Source organism: Hemicordylus capensis, chromosome 2 (assembly GCF_027244095.1).
Source record: "Hemicordylus capensis ecotype Gifberg chromosome 2, rHemCap1.1.pri, whole genome shotgun sequence".
Classification (NCBI taxonomy): Eukaryota; Metazoa; Chordata; class Lepidosauria; order Squamata; family Cordylidae; genus Hemicordylus; species Hemicordylus capensis.
In genome coordinates, this window is record NC_069658.1 from 182,710,366 (window position 1) to 182,727,746 (window position 17,381).

At 50.7% G+C, this 17,381-nt stretch overlaps 1 protein-coding gene across 10 annotated transcripts in view; it reads right to left on the minus strand.

Annotated features, from left to right (window-relative positions):
* Positions 1-458: 458 nt before the first annotated feature.
* Positions 459-17,381, minus strand: part of IQSEC2 (IQ motif and Sec7 domain ArfGEF 2) — a 182,478-nt gene continuing 165,555 nt past the window's right edge. For 9 of the 10 annotated variants that reach the window (XM_053293855.1, XM_053293856.1, XM_053293863.1 and 6 more), the window contains 8 exons: positions 17,007-17,173; positions 12,564-12,703; positions 12,060-12,185; positions 10,655-10,754; positions 9,674-9,835; positions 8,684-8,857; positions 7,253-7,302; positions 459-6,860 (listed from right to left, as the gene is read on the minus strand). In XM_053293855.1, coding sequence (XP_053149830.1) covers positions 5,784-6,860; positions 7,253-7,302; positions 8,684-8,857; positions 9,674-9,835; positions 10,655-10,754; positions 12,060-12,185; positions 12,564-12,703; positions 17,007-17,173 — 1,996 coding nt within the window. In that variant the 3' untranslated portion in view covers positions 459-5,783. The remainder of the gene's footprint in view (positions 6,861-7,252; positions 7,303-8,683; positions 8,858-9,673; positions 9,836-10,654; positions 10,755-12,059; positions 12,186-12,563; positions 12,704-17,006; positions 17,174-17,381) is intronic. The other variant, XM_053293862.1, reaches the window with a different exon arrangement.

Here is a 17,381-nt window from a genome sequence, read left to right on the forward strand (position 1 = left end):
CAAGGGCAGTAGAGGAGATTCTCAGTAGAGAGTATCTGAGAGATACTGCCTTAGCTGCTGGCTCCTGAATTCATCACCAGTAGCAGCATGTACAAGTCAAAAAACGCTGAAGCACAAACCCACTGCCTCCAACTGCAGTGAAATTTAGATTCTCCCCCACCCCACCACCACCACCTTGTGTTGGAACCTGCTGGTACTCTGTGTGCTACTCTGGTGCCTTCCCAGTTTGATCCCACACTCTTGCGGTATGGCCTAGACTGGGAGAGGCATGCTTGGCTCTCCAGTGGTTGTTGAACTACAACTCCCATCAGACCCAGCCACAATTTATTGTTGTGACCTAGAGCCAGGCTTACTGCTTGAAGGGCAAACTTGGTTGGCTTGCTAAAGGATGAGGAGCTCTGCTGGAACATGGAATCCCATACCCAGTATTGTAGACAAATAATACACAACACACCCTCTTCTTCACACAGCAAGGACATTTGGTCAATTTATGAAGCATCAAATATACAATTTCTTATGTACAAAGTGGACCAGAGTTGAGGGAAAAGGTAAGGAACCAAAAATACAGTCAGTGTGGAGACCTCCAGCCATGAGCTGTGGGAGGAGGGGTCAGGGGAGGCCCATGCCACAGAAAACACATGGGCTGGAGGCCAACCCCCCCTGTTAGAGACTGATATTTATAATATATAGTATATACACAGGAATCTCTGTACAGCAACAAACCCAACACAGGAAGTGCAGTGCAGGGTAGGGACAAAGTGCATGCTGGGGGGTGGGGCACAGGGTAGGAAGACCTGACATGGGATGGGGAGGGGGGAAGCCCAGGACATTGCAGGGGGGAACTAGGAGCAGCTACAGCGAGGCCTAAACCACCACCTCCACCTGCCTGCAGCTGCAGGTAGGACTCCTGGGTTCCCTCATGGGTTCTGGAGTTCCATCAGTTAGTGGAGGGTGAAGAAAGTGAAGCATGGAGCATCCAGGCTGGGCCTAGAATCTGTGACCCCATGAACCTCCTGGAACCCTCAACTAACTGGTCCTCTCTTACTCTTCCCCCTCCCCTGAAGATCTGGAGGCCAGAAATTCTGCCTCTTGTGGAGCTGGCTTGCTTTAGAGCAGTAGTTTCTCAACAGTGGGCTGGTGTACACTACTGTGACATGAGAGAGCTGCTTACAGCACAGTGAGAAATTCTAAAAAGGCCTCTGAGGCTCTAGCTGTACATCCTTCCTATCGGCAGCTCAAGCTGATGGGTCTCTCTTCCTAGTGCAGAAACATGCGAGAATAGCTCACCAGAGGAGAATGCCCAGTGCTGCTCTGTGCAAGTCGCTGTTCTGAGTACACCCTCCCCATTTAAATTTAGAAAAATAGTGTGTCCCTGCTCTCAGACATCTGGGGGAGACCGCTTTAAAATTTAAGTAGGCATTAAAAGAATATCCTTTCTTCCATTCAAACCCAACATCTTCCTACAAATATACAATCAGGCACCATAACTCATGCATCTCTACCATATTATTAATATATATATTACTCTTTTGAAATCACAATCTGGCAGCCTTAAGGCAATCCCATATCCCTTTGCCTAAAGCCAGAGTGACAAAATCTAAGAGACCCTACTCTAACTATATTAGGAGAGGGGTGGGTGGCTGGCCAAGAGAACACCTTGGGGGAAGGAAGGCAAGGTAAGGCAAGAGAAGAGGTTAGGCCTGGGTGAGCCCATGGGGGTGGTTCAGGACAGGAGACAGATCCTGTCTTTTTCTGAAAAGAAAGGGTTGGGGAAGTAGGGGTTAAAGTGCATCTGAGCTCCCAAGGAACCAGTGGCTTTCCTGCCCCCCATCATCTCCAGACAGAGGCACATACTGAGAGGCTGAAAGAGCCATTCAGGTCAGACAATGGCATCCTGCCCCTCTTTCCCCCACCCCCAATCTGATGAGAGAGTGTGAGCTTCAAAGCCAGGGAATAGATAACCCCCTCCCTTTTAAAATGTATTCAGTGCAAACCCCATGGCTGGGGTGGGGTGGGGTGGGGAGGGGAGGGGAGGGGAGGGAGGAGGAATAGCCCTTTATGAAAAGGAACTGAGAGGGCAAGCCACTTTCCCTCCCCCTGCATGCCTCAATAAACCCCAGGACCTGTCGTTTCCCCACATAGCCCAACATCCATCCTGGCTTCTCTCCTTCCCTTAATGTAAACAACAGCAACTCACAACTCTGTGCAAATTAAAAAGAAAGAGAGCCTCCCCACCCCAACCCCTGGGAGCACTGGAGGCCCCTACCCCCAACCCCATGGATGAATGAGGGCCCTTTGTCCCGCCTAAGGAACAAAGAAACAGCTGGGGGGTGGGAGGCGAGGTCATCAGAGGAAGATGCTACTTACAAGAATATAAGTAGTTTTTTCCAACAGGGAAATCCTTAGTAGTCCTTGCAGACTGGGGTGGGGCAGGGCCAGGGATAGGGATAAAAAGTGTGCCAGAGTTGTCCAGAAAGCCAAATATGCACGAGGCTTTGAGGCAGGGCCCTGCCCTGCTGTCCTGCCTGTGCACACACAGCACCATGGAACTCCATGGCCTTTTGCTGTAAAGCAAGCTACCTGCTGTCAGACGCCCTGCCCTTGGGGGCAGCGTAGAGACAAGCAGGGCCACCTGGGCAAGGGACCCGCACTTCTCCCCAGCTGAGCACATGCACAGCCCTCCAAGTCTGCAACTGCCGGGCAAGGAAAGGGGCTTCTGCCATCCCAGTATTTCCATGCGGCCACTAGACAGACACCAGTCTAAGCCAAGCCCTGCGGCCCATGTGACGGATGGTGGCTGCCACAGGCCAAATGCGCAGGGCACACCCAGTAGCTGTCCAAGAGCTACAGGGAGGGTCCACCTGCAGTGAAGCAGCAGAGGGGGTGGGGGCTGCTCAACCCTTCCCTTAGTCTTCACTCTCCCCCCTGGAGCCCCCTCCTCCCTGCGTTTCCCTACCATGTGAGAAGCATGGCTCTGACATCCAGGTGCAGGGGAAAGTGGCTTGGGAGGAGAAGGTGGAAGGAAACAGCAGCAGGCAAAGGAAAGGTAACACCACCACCACCACCCCGGTTTGTTTCTGCAAACTGCACCCACGGACATACAGCACTGCTTTGCAGCTGTTTGGCACCAACTGAGGTTCCCAGCCTGTCGCCGAGTGACTAATTCAGCTTTTCACAACCCTCTGCTACTGCCCAGGAGGAAAGGCCAGCCACAAGCACCCACCTCTTTCTAAAGCGCAACACACACACACACACACACACACACACACACACACACACACACACACACACACACACACACACCGCCACCAGTCCCATCTCCAACAAACACTAGGAAATGGAACAGAGTGTTTAGCAGCTGTTGCCACATTGGTGCTAGATAACAAAGCAGACTGAACACATCTCTAGATTGAACAGGCTCAATGGCAAAAGGGAGTCCACTGTCCATTGACTAAGACCACTGCGTGTGTGCGTCCAGGCCCCAGTTCAGATACCTACCAGGGTGGCGTTCTGTGGTAGAAAAGTGGTCCGCCCTCCTTCTCCCCGTGCTGAAGATGTCATGTATGAGCAGAGCACTCTGTGCTGAATTGCATAGGGGCTCAGTAGCTGCAAGTCTCCCCCTAGAAAAAAAAGTAGGGCGGGGCAGACTGCACAGATGTCTGGCATGTGCAATCAGCATGGAAGGAAGCATGATGCCAATGGCATGGCAGAGGGGAGATGGCTCTCTAGCTGAAAGAGACTGCCTTCCCATCAGGTTTTAATTCCGCCTTGAGATTGTTTTAATGTGAGGCGGTATATAAATTTAACAATATAAAAATAAAAATTCAAATCAGGTTGCCTCAGGGCTCACCCGGTTTGACCAGGTTCAGTTCTGCCACCTGTGAACTCATAATGGAGAGAGTGCGTACGAGCATGGGCAAAGCAGACCAAGTGCCGACTTTTAAAAAAAAAAAAGGCACATCAGAAGCCACTATAAAATCCTGCGGGGCTGTTGCTATGGCCAGTGGCAGTACTGGAGCAGATGAACCACTGATATGACAGCAGAAGGGTCAGCTCAACAGGGACTGGATTTAGGGAAGCAGCAGCTTCTTCCGCACTACTCCAGGAAGCAGATCAGTCTGAGAACTGCATCTAAGAGATCCAATCGGCCCCACGCACATCATTCCAACGCTTACTGCAAAAGTGGCCAACTTGAGGCTCTCTGTTGTTGTGGGCACTACAACTTCCATCGCCTGTCCTCAGCCACAAGACGTTGCAATCAGCTGGAGAGCCTCAAGTTGGCCAGCTGGGCTTATCGGCTGCTGCTGGTTCAGAGTTGCCTTTGGGCAACTCCTTGACAGATCATGGCCACTTAAGAGTGCAGTGCAATATCGAGGCCTGCTTACCCTCTCTCCTGGCATCGAAACTCAAGTGTGAAAAGTGGTGCCACTCTCAGACCACAAGTGGCCTTCTGGCCTCGATCTTTCATCTCTGGCATCATTTTAAACATTCATTTGTTATTGGAGGCAAAGAGCGTCCAATTGATAAGCAGCCAAGTACTACAACGAGGGCAACCAGATCCTTGAAAAGGTTTGGTATGAAGAAGACAACAGCAAGAGGCTCTCCTTTGGTCATCCTTCCCAGCAGAAAGCAACGCTCTTTGGGCAGGGCTGATAAAACAGCCTCCTGCTTTGTAAACAAGACACACAGGAGGTAGCCACCTGGACTACCTGCTACTTGGTGAACATTTCACAGAGAGAAGGCCCTTCATTTTGCACAGGTGGGCGAATGTTTGTGCACAGACTGACTCCAAGAGCAAAAGAAACGGCAATCGCCTTAGCGGCATCTATGATGGTGCCTTGCAAGGAAAGGACGAACATATAAAAATACAAAACGCACTCTGTGGCTCATGTGACCTGTTGAGAACCTTCACGAGGGTCTGGGCACAAGAGTGCATGAGCACTCTACTTCCTGCAAAAAGCAGATGGAGTGGATAAACTGTTCCTGGACTGCACCATTTCAGACTATTGGGGGGTGGAACTGCATAGCTAAGTTCTTTGCCATGAATGAAATAATACTACCTGCCCCTATACACCCCCCGCCCCGCCCTGCCCCTTGTGTAATCTGGGAGGCGAGGCTAGACTCCTCCTCCAGCAGCTGGCTTTCTGTGCCCAGGAAGACCTTTTACTATGAAGAACCATTCCGTCAAAGCAATTCCATCACCACCTTCAGTCTAAAGGGATACGGTCCAGGCACCATTTGACCATCTCCTGTGCCATTTATGTGAACTAGATGTGCAGACAGGCTAGGAAGCGACACCAGTCCATCTCCTTCTGTGGTACATTTAGAGAAAAACCGAACTGGGAAATTCTGCAAGTGTGGCAATACTCCTCACCAGTCCAGACAAAACAGTTTTGCTTCCCTCCACACCACTTTTTTAATGCCTGCCTTGGCAAAAAAAGGCAGACGGGTCTGCAGATGCCTCCTTTTCCAACCGAAAGGGGGCCATCTGCAGGGAGAGAGAGCCCCCTCAAGCCACGAAGCGAGTGCCACGAGCAGTACTGGAGGTCCAGATGGCATCCTTCTCAGCGCTTGTTCCAAGGGGTGCCCTCTCTCAGTTCTGATTCTAGGAAAAGAGGGGTAGGGTGGAGTGGGGAGGGAAGGAGGAAGGGGGAAATGGCCCTAAAAGTCTAGATACCCTCCTGACCTCCACCCCTGCCCCGCCACCTCAGCTGGGACGAGGGAGGCCCTTCGCTCGGTTATTTATATATTTATAACTGTCAATCCCATGGCGGCGATCTTCCTCACACAACGGTGCTGATTCTGTTGACCAGTTTCGGTTTGGGGTTCGGGGGCCCTTGAGAAGGCATGGCTGGAGGCCCTCCTTGATGCATGGGGATGTGCTGGGGAAGTGGGGAGGTGGGGGCAGCTGGAGAATGAGGGCTGAGGGGAGTGTGGGGTGATGGAGGGGGCAGGGGTGGGTAGGAAGGATGGGGTGGAATTGGCGAGTGAGGAGGGGGCATCGGGGGCTGGCCGTGATGCTGCTGAGAAGGGTGGCTATGGTGCCCGGGGTAGGGCCCCACACCAGAGGGCGGAGGAGGCCGCTGTAGGAGCTGTGCGGGGTGATGGCTGAAGATAAAGTGCTTTGGAGCCTGCTGCCTGTGAAGGGTGTGCTGCCCACCACCCCCAGGCTGATGCAGCTGCTGGGGGTACGTGTGTGCAAGGGCGTGCTGGGGGGCCGGGCTGTAGAGGGGCAGTGGCGAGGTGGGCTGGCGCCCATGAGGGAAGGGAGGGTGCTGGCCAACAGCAGCCGCCGCCGCTGCCGCCGCCGCCATCTGGTGGGCACGTTTCTGCTGGCTGGGCCGGCCCAGAGTGTAGTGGTGGTGAGGCTGCGGGGTGGGAAAGGCAGGCACAGCCTGCTTCTGGGGTGGGGCTGAGAGGGGGGGCTGCTGGGAGTGGTGGTAGCGCTGGACCTGAGGCGGCAAAGGGTTGGACGGGAGGGCGAGTGGGGGCGGGGGCGGGGCCGGCTGCTGGGGCGGAGGGGGCTGCTGGGGGTAGGGGGGCGGGGGCTGGGCGGAGGGGCCGTGGCAGTACTGGGCATGCAGGGCCTGCAGCTTCGACTGGCTGACGTCCGGGAGGGGCGGGTGGCCGTGGTGAGGGTGCAGCTGGGGGAGGTGGTGGTGGGAGGAGGAGGCCGACGAGGAAGAGGCGGAGGCCTGGCTGGGGGGTGTTTGGAAGGGGCCCTTCCCACGCTTGCTGCCAAAGAGGGAGCCCAGAAAAGAGGACGAGTTTGAGGGGGGGCGAGGCTGCGGCTTGTACTCCTCAGGAGGTGGCGGCGGCGGCACTCGCTGGTGGGGACGTGGGCTGCTAATAATAGACCCCTGGAAGGGACAGCGGGGAGTGGAAAGAGAGAGAAACAGAGAGGGAAAGGGGGCATTAGACATTCGGCAGTAATCATCCTGTTCCTAGGGGCTTGGGAGGACTCTGCTTTCCCTCATCGGAATTCACTCTGGTTTCTGCCTAACTGAAGGAGGGGCGGCCTTAGCTAGGAGCAGGCCTAACAAACAGGGGGGCCGGCCAGTTCTCCCCCATCAGAGTGAATCCCACCTCCGCGTCTCCCCCTGCTGGTGGGAGGGGGTAGAGGCAGACACAAAAGAAGAGAGAGCAGGACAGAGAGACTGCAAGGCAGAGGGAGCAGGAAGGGATGGGGCAACCCCACCTGTGACCCTCCCCGCCCCACCACATGTGGCTCCCTTTCCTCCAACCCACTTACTTCAATTGTGCTGTCCAAGGATCCCACGCTGTTACGGCGGCCCCGCTTGCCTGCAACAGAGCAGGGGTTAGCGAGACCTGAATCCCACCCCCACCCTTTTTAGTCCACACTCCACCTTTGAAGGGCGGGGGGGAAGGGGGATCCCAGACCAAGGGGCCCCATCCCCCCTGATCCCATGAAGCAGAGCAAAAGAGCAGAGGCAGGAATTAGCAGAAGACAGAGGAAAAACAGAGAGAGCGTCCTGCACCTGCTCCAGTGCAGGCATCACATGGTGTAATATGGAGCATGGGCTCCTCTGCTGCTATGAAATCATCTAGGCCAGAGCGTGCAATTTACTTGCCCCCTTTAACAACTGCACATCTTCCTCAAGCTCTGAACACAGCTGTGCTTCTTCCTCACATGGTCAAAACTGGGCCCAAAGAATATAAGAGAGAGACATCCATCCACCAAAAGCATCCATCCACCAGCAAACAGCAGCCTCCTTCCCCCTCCTCCCCCAATAAACTCTTGCAATTCAAGATCCCAGGGCTCCATGAACTTGAATCAGATGGTGGGCGGTGGAGGGGGGTGGGTGCAGTTATTCCAGTGCCAAACTTTTTTACAGCCACTAGAGGGAGCCAAAATAATTGCATTCTAGAGATGAAAAGATTGCTTGGTTTTGGTCCCACTTTCCAGAAAGTAAAGCTTGATCTTTTAAAGCCTAGCTCCTACAGTAACAAAGGTGGGATGTCTAAACTGTCAAAAGGCCAGCTGATACATTCAGCAGGATCAAGTGGCAAAACCTTTCCTGGACGGCACTGCTTCAGATTACAAGTGAGGGCAGGTATTCCATCTTTGAATGTTCCCTCATGGAAAACATCCCTGCAGCTAGAAACCTAGCAGGACAGGGAAAAGAGCTGAGCTAAGCAGACTCCCTGACCTTCTCGTTTTCCTGTGTGCAGGGATGCCGCCCCCATGCAAACAAGCAACCTCCTCAGCAACAGCCTTAAGTGGTGCAGTCCAGAAAAGCTCTACTAGATTTTGACAAATATATAAAACTGGCCCAGATTCTGAAATCCAGTGAGTACCAGAATGATTCCGCTGGGCTCCAAAACAGAGCCCAGACTGGCCTCTAAGCGTCACCATATGCATGCAGAGCATTGCGGGAGGTCAATGATGTCATTCAGCCACATGCCATATGAGGCCTCCAGGCATGCCTGGCATGAACAAGCAGGGACTGAGGATCCCCAAACCTGTCACAAATCCCTGTCACATGGAACTGGGCCACATCCTTTTCAAGGTCTCACCACATGTTTAATCAGCATAAATCCAGACATCCTGGTTCCTTCCATGCCTACACCTTCACTTCCAGCCTACCAGTCCCCCTTGATCTCCACTTGCCAGTCCTGGAGCCATGGAAAGAACCCAGCATCCTGAGCCCTAGGCCCTCACCAGCATCGGAGAGGTCACGGAGGGAGCTGCTGAGGGCACTTCGCTTCAGCCCTTCTCCCACCGTGTAAGCATCCTCCAGGCTGCTGCGAGTCAGTGTCCCGTTGACTGTGTCCTTGGGCCCAGAAGAGGGGGAGGCATTGGGGCGCATCACTCCTTTCTGCTTCTCCAGCTCCGCTGTGGCGGGGAGGAAAGGAGGACAGAGACATTTAGGACCTTGTGATTCTGTGGCCCACAGCCCTGCCAGGCCGACAGACGGGGCCTGGACTTGTATTTACATCCAAGGAGCACACATTCTCTATTTAGAAATAAATATAATGAACATATGCAGAATTGTATCTAAAATGTTCACAATATGGCACTCTATGGAGCATAAATGCCCCACATTCTGGTTGCTGAGGGTCTGTGCAATGTCCCCATGTTCACTTCGGAGGTCTCCAACAGTAACTGCCCACTCATTTTCATATACATTTCTAAAGTAGGGAAGCTGGAAACCACAAACTCCTTTAGGACTGCTGCACAAAAGGCAGAATCTGTGCAGCTCTGTTTCCAGATTCTCTTCTCTTCTCCCTTGGCTCATCACAAACCTTACTTCATGCACCTCAGAACAACTCTACAGCCCTGCCATTACCTGGATTTGAGGTGCCACCCCCCCCCCACGCCAAACATAGACAATTACCTTTAGCTCACCCATTCTCAACAGCCTTCTGGGCACCTGGCATACTATACAAATTGTGCGGCCACAGGTGCATCTCCATTCACACTCCCCACTAGTGTTCGCTGTAACAGGTGTTCCCAGATGTTATTGACTACAACTCCCGTAATCCCGAACCCAAGGCCACTGCACCTGGGGATCATGGGAGCGGTAGTCAACACCATCTGGGAATCTCTGTTACAGGGAACACTGCTCCCCACCCATCACCCCCCCCACCCCCACCTCCCTTCCCACTTGGTGACCCCCTCAGACCCCCTTCTGTAGAACTGATCACTCACACTCCACACGGTATTTCTCCATCTCTTGCACTTCCGCAATGGATTCCCTCAAGTCGCTGGTGAAGCGCAATCGGTCCTGCAGGCTGGGGGCGTTGAAGATGATTAAGACTTTCCTCTCTCCACCGGGAACAGCCGAGAGTAGCTTGATCCCAAACTGATAATCTGAGCAGAAGAGAGTCAGATGAATGGCTGGGTCCTGGGGGGGGGGGATGCGAGTCCACTCCCATTCAGGGTGTGTAATCCAAAGAAGTAGAACATAGAGCTGGGGCAGGGCCAAGGGTTGGCTCCGAGATGCCTCTGAGCACAGATGGATGGGAAACGGTGAGGGGGCCAGACACGAGATGAGCTCGCCTAAGGCAAGACTGGAAGGGGGTTGGCAGGAGAGGGAGTGGGCCTACAGTCTGAAGGCACAACATCAATCAGCAGTAGGAGCTGGAGAGCCAGTCTTGCGGCAGAGAGCAGGAATGGTCCCTCTTGCTAAACAGGGCTCACTTGGGTTTGCATTTGGATGGGTGACTACACGTGAGCGCTGTCTGCTCTCCGACCTTCCCTTTAGGGGACGGGGCCATAGCCCAGTGGCAGAGCATCTGCTTTGCATGCAGGAGGCCCCAGGTTCATCTCCAGGTAGGGCTGGGAAAGACTCCTGCCTGGAACCCTGGAGAGCCTCTGCCAGTCAGCCGAGACGACCCTGAGCTAGATGAACCAAGGGACTGACTCAGTATATGTTCCTATAGTCAATGTAAGAGTGTTCAGGACTAAAACAGAAAGCGGCGGAAAAGATACATCATTCTTAATTATATGACCATTATCTTACAAAGAATGAGGTGACAGTTCCCTGTCCCGAGGAGCGTACAGTCTGGAAACCATCAAAGGCAACAACAAAGGAAAGTCTCTGAGGCGTCTGGTAGTGGATCATATTGGCTAAGCCCAGGCCAGGGACAACACCCAGGCTGTGTCAAGATCTACGACAGGGACACTCACAGGAATTCTGGAAGAGCTGCAACTGCATTTCAACAAGCGGGAAGCTCTGGCGGAAACTGTAGGTCACAAGGATCTTCTTTTTCTGGAATATCTTTGTCACCTAAACATGGGAGCGGGGAGGGCAGAGGGAGAGAAGAGGATCAACAAAAGCATGGAGAGAACAGGGAACTGAGCCTTCAACTCCTGGAGTTAATTTGCTGGACTCCACTTCTCATCCTGAGCTGGAAAAGACTAACTCACAAGCCGAGATCTTATATTTTATATTCAAAGAATCACAAAAACAAAAAACCCAAGGTCGATTCATACTTCACTAGAGTACACTAGAGTCCTGCTGAAATAAGAACCTCCCCATCTCTTACAGCTGTTTAAAAGGCAGTCAAGACACATTTGTTCACCCAGGCTTTTAGTTAGATATTGTTTTAATTGTGTTTTTAATAGTTTTAACATTTTAAATTTTAAATTCTTGTAATGTTTAACCTTTTCATTTGTTGTTTTTATTGTTTTGTTGTAAACCTCCCAGAGACCTGCGTTTTGGGCGGTATATAAATGTGCTAAATAAAATAAATAAATACATTGGGATTTACTTCCACATGTCTGGATGCCACATTGCAGCATTTATAGGCAGGGACCCTTTGGGCTGGATCCAGCAACGTGGTTACTTCTCACACCAGTCATTGCCAGCTCTCAAAGGAGGGATAACATCATCTTAGAAAGGAACCACTAAATTTGCTAGACCATATGCTTTCTTTCTCAAAGATGTTTTCAAAGCAGTGTGAGATCTAACCATGTGGAAGCAGCTCCTGTTCCATTCTGCATATATCAGTCCTGGATGTGGACCAAAAAAACCCCAAACATCATTTCCTCTAATTTTGTGTCTCAAACACAACCCAGGAATCTTGGCTCCTAAACCTTAATAATGTTACTTAACACAATACATGTTTCCGCTCTAGTGGTATTCACAATGAAATGTCTCTCAAATGGCCATGAATTTTTAATAGTTTCATTCATATAATTCCATTTTCCCCCTGTGGCCTTTACTGACAAAACACACTTTCTTCTCTTTCTTTTTTTGCTTTTAAGAAGTCAATTTCATGAATGAATCGATCTCCCACAGTGGGGGACAACTCCTCCACCACCACCACCACTGCGGTCACTGTGGTAACATCAGCTATATTGCAAGGAAGAGCCAAGGGAGGGCGATAGGCAGGCAAAGGACACATTGATCCTAGAAATGTATATCCAGCTTAAATATAATGGCTTCTTCCCCCAATGAATTCTGGGAATCGTAGCTGGATGGGGGTGCTGAGAATGCCTTTACCCAGCTAGGAAGAAAAAGAGCTGCCTCTTTACTCCCCCGCTGCTAAGAACTCAGGTGTCCCACCTTCCTTCCCTCCTGCATCCTTACCACTAACAGGTCATTGAAGAGGAAGACCTCTCTTTGGTGCAGCCCAAGCCTCTGGGGCCGATTGGGGTCAGGCACCTCATAGAGTTGACAGCAGCAAACCAGGCGTCTGTGAGGCAGTGAGAGTACCTGGACGGGGCAGAAAGGAAGAGCATGTTGCGAGCGGAATTGGAAATAGTTTTAGGATAGAGTCGTAGCTCAGTGGTAAAGCAGGCAAAGGACACATTGATACTAGAAATTTGTATCAAGTTTAAATATAATGGCTTCCTCCCCAAAAGGAATCCTGAGAATTGTAGTTTTGCATTAAGAAGGTCACAGGGTGCATCCCTAGGTTCTTCAGATCAGGCTGGGATCGGAACCATGCTGCTAGTCAGTGCAGACAGTATTGAGATAGATGGACCAATGATCTGACTCAGTAGAAGGCAGCTTCCTATGCATCTATGTAAAGAGGGGGAACCCTTTTTACACAGGCCCCAGTCCCTTCCCCTGAAGGCCTCTACCACTCACCGGCTTTTTGCCCACTATCATGCGTTCAACCGCTTGGACCTGAGACACGTGGTCATCATTGGTGCGCAACTCTCGGCTCTGAATCCGCTGGTAAATCCCAACCAGTAGATCACGGGGGATGTCCTCACCATTGTCCACTCCTGGTGAGAAAACCAAAAAAGAAAAAGAGAGGAATAAGAGGAAACCCTAACCCTAACCAAAAAAGAAAAAGGGAGGAATAAGAGGAAATCAACAGATTGTAGAAAGAGATTCTGCCAGACTTCATCTATTTGGCAAATATTATATAGTGCTTTAGAGTACTCAAAGTGCTTCCTGTACATTCTTATCAGAAATCCTTACAAACGATCTGCAAAGTAGGCCAGTATTATAATCCCCACATTGAAAAGTGGGAGCTGGGGCCGAGGGAACAATGGCTTGCCTAAGGCTACCTAAAGAGCTTGCAGCTGAAGTGAGATTTGAACCACACTTTTGCATTTCTTCAAAATTCTCACTGGTATTCCAGATCAACTATTTCTCCATTGAAGAAGTATCTAGGATGATCACGAACCCTTTATTTAGAATGAATAGGGTGCGGGCATTATAGAATGCTCAAAAATGATATGGGTCCCTGCTAGAAGGTCCAGTGAGTTTAGCAAACTTTGCAAGTCCCTACATCCTACTGTCGATGATGGAAGGCCAAGATCTGTGACACAAGCTATTCTTCATCCTACAGTATTATTATTATTTATTACATTTATAAACTGCCCCATAAGAGGCTCTCTGGATCATGGCCATTAGATATAGTCCAAATTTGTCAGATATATCAAAATTTATCAGATATATTTGTCCAAATTAGATATATCAAAATTTGTTTTGACTATAGAATAAACAATTTCATTCAGTAACTTTGGCTCAGCAGAGCCAAAGTTCACACTCCAGTTGCTTGGACTATATCTAATAGTCTTTTCCCGGCGGGTAGCCCGGGCCTCCGGCGATCGGAGGCCCGGTCTACCCGGCCTTTTCCCGGCGGGTAGACCGGGCCTCCGGCGTCCTTTGTGGTGTGCGCATGCGCGCGCGCGCAAAGCGCCTTCATTCTGCAGCAGGCCTTTCTAATGAGAGGAGCTCTGTCCGGGAGCTCCTCTCGTTTTCGCCTGCAGCTTTCGGTAAGGACTCGGGCGGGCGGGCGGGCGGGCAGCTGGGAGGGAGGGAGGGCTGGCTGGCGGGCGGGCGGGCGGGCGACGGCGGCAGGGGTATGGGTACTTTTCTATGTGAATCTGCTCAGGGGGGGCGGGGGCGGCGGCGGGGGCGGCTGGTTTCCAGCGCCCCGTTATTCAGTTAAATACGGGCGCTGGAGGGGGCGAAGAGGCGGGAGGGGTAAGAAAGACCTCCCGCCCTTAAAGTTATACCCCCCACCTGGACCCGAACCAGCAAGGGCCGAATCGGTCCGGCAGTTCGGCCATTCCTTAGAATGGCCGCTGGACCGGTTCGGACTCACCCCTATTCTACACCAACTGTAGAATGGGGGCGGGGGAGAGATGCAGGCCATCCAGCCCAATTCTCTGCTCAAAACAAGAAGTCCAGATTAGACCATCCCCAAGCGATGGCTACCCAGCCTCTGCGCTCATTCACAGCTCATTGGTTCCATTGTCAAATTGCTCTTACAGTCAAGACGTTTCTTCTAACATCCATGTGAAACTTTCTCTCCTACAACTCAATCCCATTAGATCTGATACTGCCTTCTAGGACAACAGAGAACAAGTCTTTGCCCTCTTCCATGTGGAAACTCTTCAGAGTTGGCGAGTGCTATTGGGTTTCCCCTCCTCTTCTCTTCAGGCTAACCATACCTAGTTCCTTCACCCTTTCCTTAAAAGGGTTTGTTTTTTCTGGCCATGAGCATCTTCGTTGCCCTCCTTAAGACTCATTCCAGTTTGTCCACATCCTTCTCAAGGATGTGGGGCATCCAGAAATGCACACAGCAGTACAGATAACTTCTGACCAGTGCAGAATAAAGTGGAATTATTTCTTCTCGCGACTTGGAAACCTTTCCTTTCTGCACAGTTTCCACTTGAGTGCTTGCAATTGCCAAAGCATGAGCAGGCCTCACCTCAACCACTAAATCGATTATTGCTTTTGAGAGATGAGCACAGCCTTCTCAATATAGCCTGAAGACAGACAGTTGTTTTCAGGAGAGATTAAAGTGGTTTGAGGGAAGCAGTGTGTGTGTTGTGTGTGTTGTGTGTGTGTGTGTGTGTGTGTGTGTGTGTGTGTGTGTGTGGTCCAACAGATCTGGAAGGTTGTTGAAACAATATAAAAACCTGTTTCTAAGGCATGGAAGTAGGATCATATCTCACAAACAGTGACCCCTCCAAACTGCTTTGAACTCTTTGAGAAAACTATCATCCGTCTCCAGTTAACTGTCCTCAGGATGCCAGAGCCTCTTTGATGAGTTTCCTGTTAGAATTCTAAATGTGATGTAGGAAATTAATGTTAGGGACCTGGTTTACTTGAGATCAACATACTGAGGCGGGTCTCACGATTGGTGAGACCCATCTCCAGAGGGTTTTCGGGGAGAGCGGGCAAAGACCGCTCTCCCCGCAGATGATCACTAAGCCCTCCCCAAATGGCCGAATCAGCCACCCACACAACTGCTGGCTCTGTCACGGAGCCTGCAGGGGCTTGGGAATTTGGGGGCTGTGTGGCCCCTGGAAGTTCCAGGACGCTCTGTGAGAGTGCGCAGGGCATGCTGGAGAGACCCCCAAGCCAGGAGGCTGCTTTTTAGCCTCCCGGTCGGGGTGGGGGTAGGTCGCCGTGTTGCCTTGCCGTGGCACGGAGCGTAGAGCTTAGGTTAGTGGAGTGCGTGCTCTGCTAACCTGGGCTTAGGGGAAGGCTTCGCAAGCAGGCTAGCTACTTTGTGGCAACTGGGCTCACCTGTGAGCCCATTGCTTCTCATGTTCAGCTAAAATTGGGCTAGGCTAGCCTGATTTTAGCCGATTGTGAGAATAGCCTCACTGACTGACTTTTAGCTCTAGAGGAAATTGATATTACATTATTGCAGCAATCAGCATTGGCTCAGGAAACCCCATGGTTTGTGAGGACATCCAACTTTTCCGCAAGCAAGGCCAGAAGGTGGCGGGGGTTGGGGTGGCGGGAAGAACCAAGAGAAAGGACAGAACTCAAAGTATTTGCTCCTGGAACTATCTTTTTGGCCTCAGATGTCAGAGAACCTTCTTTTGCTTCAAGATACCACATGCAGATTCACAGGCTACGCTGACTGATCTGAATCTTGAGGATGATTGGAACTGTATGACTTCAAAAGGCAAGTGATGGCTTTGGCTAATGCCAAATAATGAGGGGCAGCCCTCCATTTTTTCTTTGGTATCATAAGAGTCTGTTATGCTCTGTCCTACTCTTTATTAAAATATGCTTTTTCTTCTCTCTCTGAAAGACTGCTTGCTTGCATTTTTTTTAAAAAGAGCTTCCTGCATTCTCCAAGCCTTAAAATACCACTGGACACACAACCCAGGAGCACTTTAACCCCAGCTGCGCTTCCTTCCTGTTTTATTAGGAAACTGGTGGCAGTTCTGCTGAAGTGTGAGGACATACAAAATACATAGTGTGCTATTTCCCCCCAACCCCACCCATTTTTTTGGTAACTCATCATTGCCAGTTGCTGAGTCTGAAGAGAAAGAGAAAGACAGGTCACTGAAGATCAGAATATTGGATTGTGACAGTCTTGGACCTTCTACAGCCAGGACTGTGTGTGCTAAAAATACATTTTAAAATTGTAAAATGTTGCACTGAAATTCTCTACCTGGAAATGTAAAATTCAGTGACTTGCGTAAGTGATACAAAATGAGTAGCTCTGCTATTTTTCTTTCTTTTATTTTGATTTTGCTAGTTATGACTTGACTAGCAAGCCAGATTGCTGGTTCGAATCCCCACTGGTATGTTTCCCAGACTATGGGAAACACCTATATCAGGCAGCAGCGATAGAGGAAGATGCTGAACTGTGCGGGAGATGGCAATAGTAAACACCTCCTGTATTCTACCAAAGACAACCTCAGGGCTCTGTGGTCGCCATGAGTCCACACCGACTTGACGGCACACTTTACTTTATGAAGGGCAAGAACACTGAAACTCCATCTGCAGCTATTTCAAATTTTATTCAGCCACCCCCTAGCTTTTGAGATTTCACCAGGCATTGCCCACACACTTTTAAGCATATATTCCTCAGTCATAAGGACTATAAACTTGCTTCTTTTCCCCCTTCAGATAAAAGTGGAAATTCTCAAGAAGCTGAATTGTGCACCCACTACCATGGGATCATGATCATATAGAGGCCAGCGTGCCACATGCCATGTTCCATGGATTCCAATAACTTTGCCCTGGGGATCTAAAGGAAAGGCACGACATCTAAGATCATTTGAGCTCCAGATTATTATTTTTTTTAAGATTCTTGATTACCTCTCAAGTTCTTGATGAAGTCATCCAATTTCATCTTCCTCTCTGCCTTGACACTAGGGCTGTACATATCGGTGTTAAGAAGGATGATGGCAAAAGCCAGGATGAAGATGGTGTCTGGATTTCGGAACTGCCGCACCAAAGGGGCATTGCATACACAGTAGCGCTGGCTAAATAAGTGTGATGGAAATAAAGACAAAGAGAGGGTGATTGTCAATGCAAAGGGGCCCAGGAGAGCAAAGGCATGGAGCCAGTCATTTTGAGACCTCAGGTGGAAAATCCCTCCAACTCAAAAGGTATGATCAATCACAATCCATTGAGACTTCTGTGCTTTTGCACAGCTCTTTTCATTCCAATGGGATTTGTGGAAGAGGATTT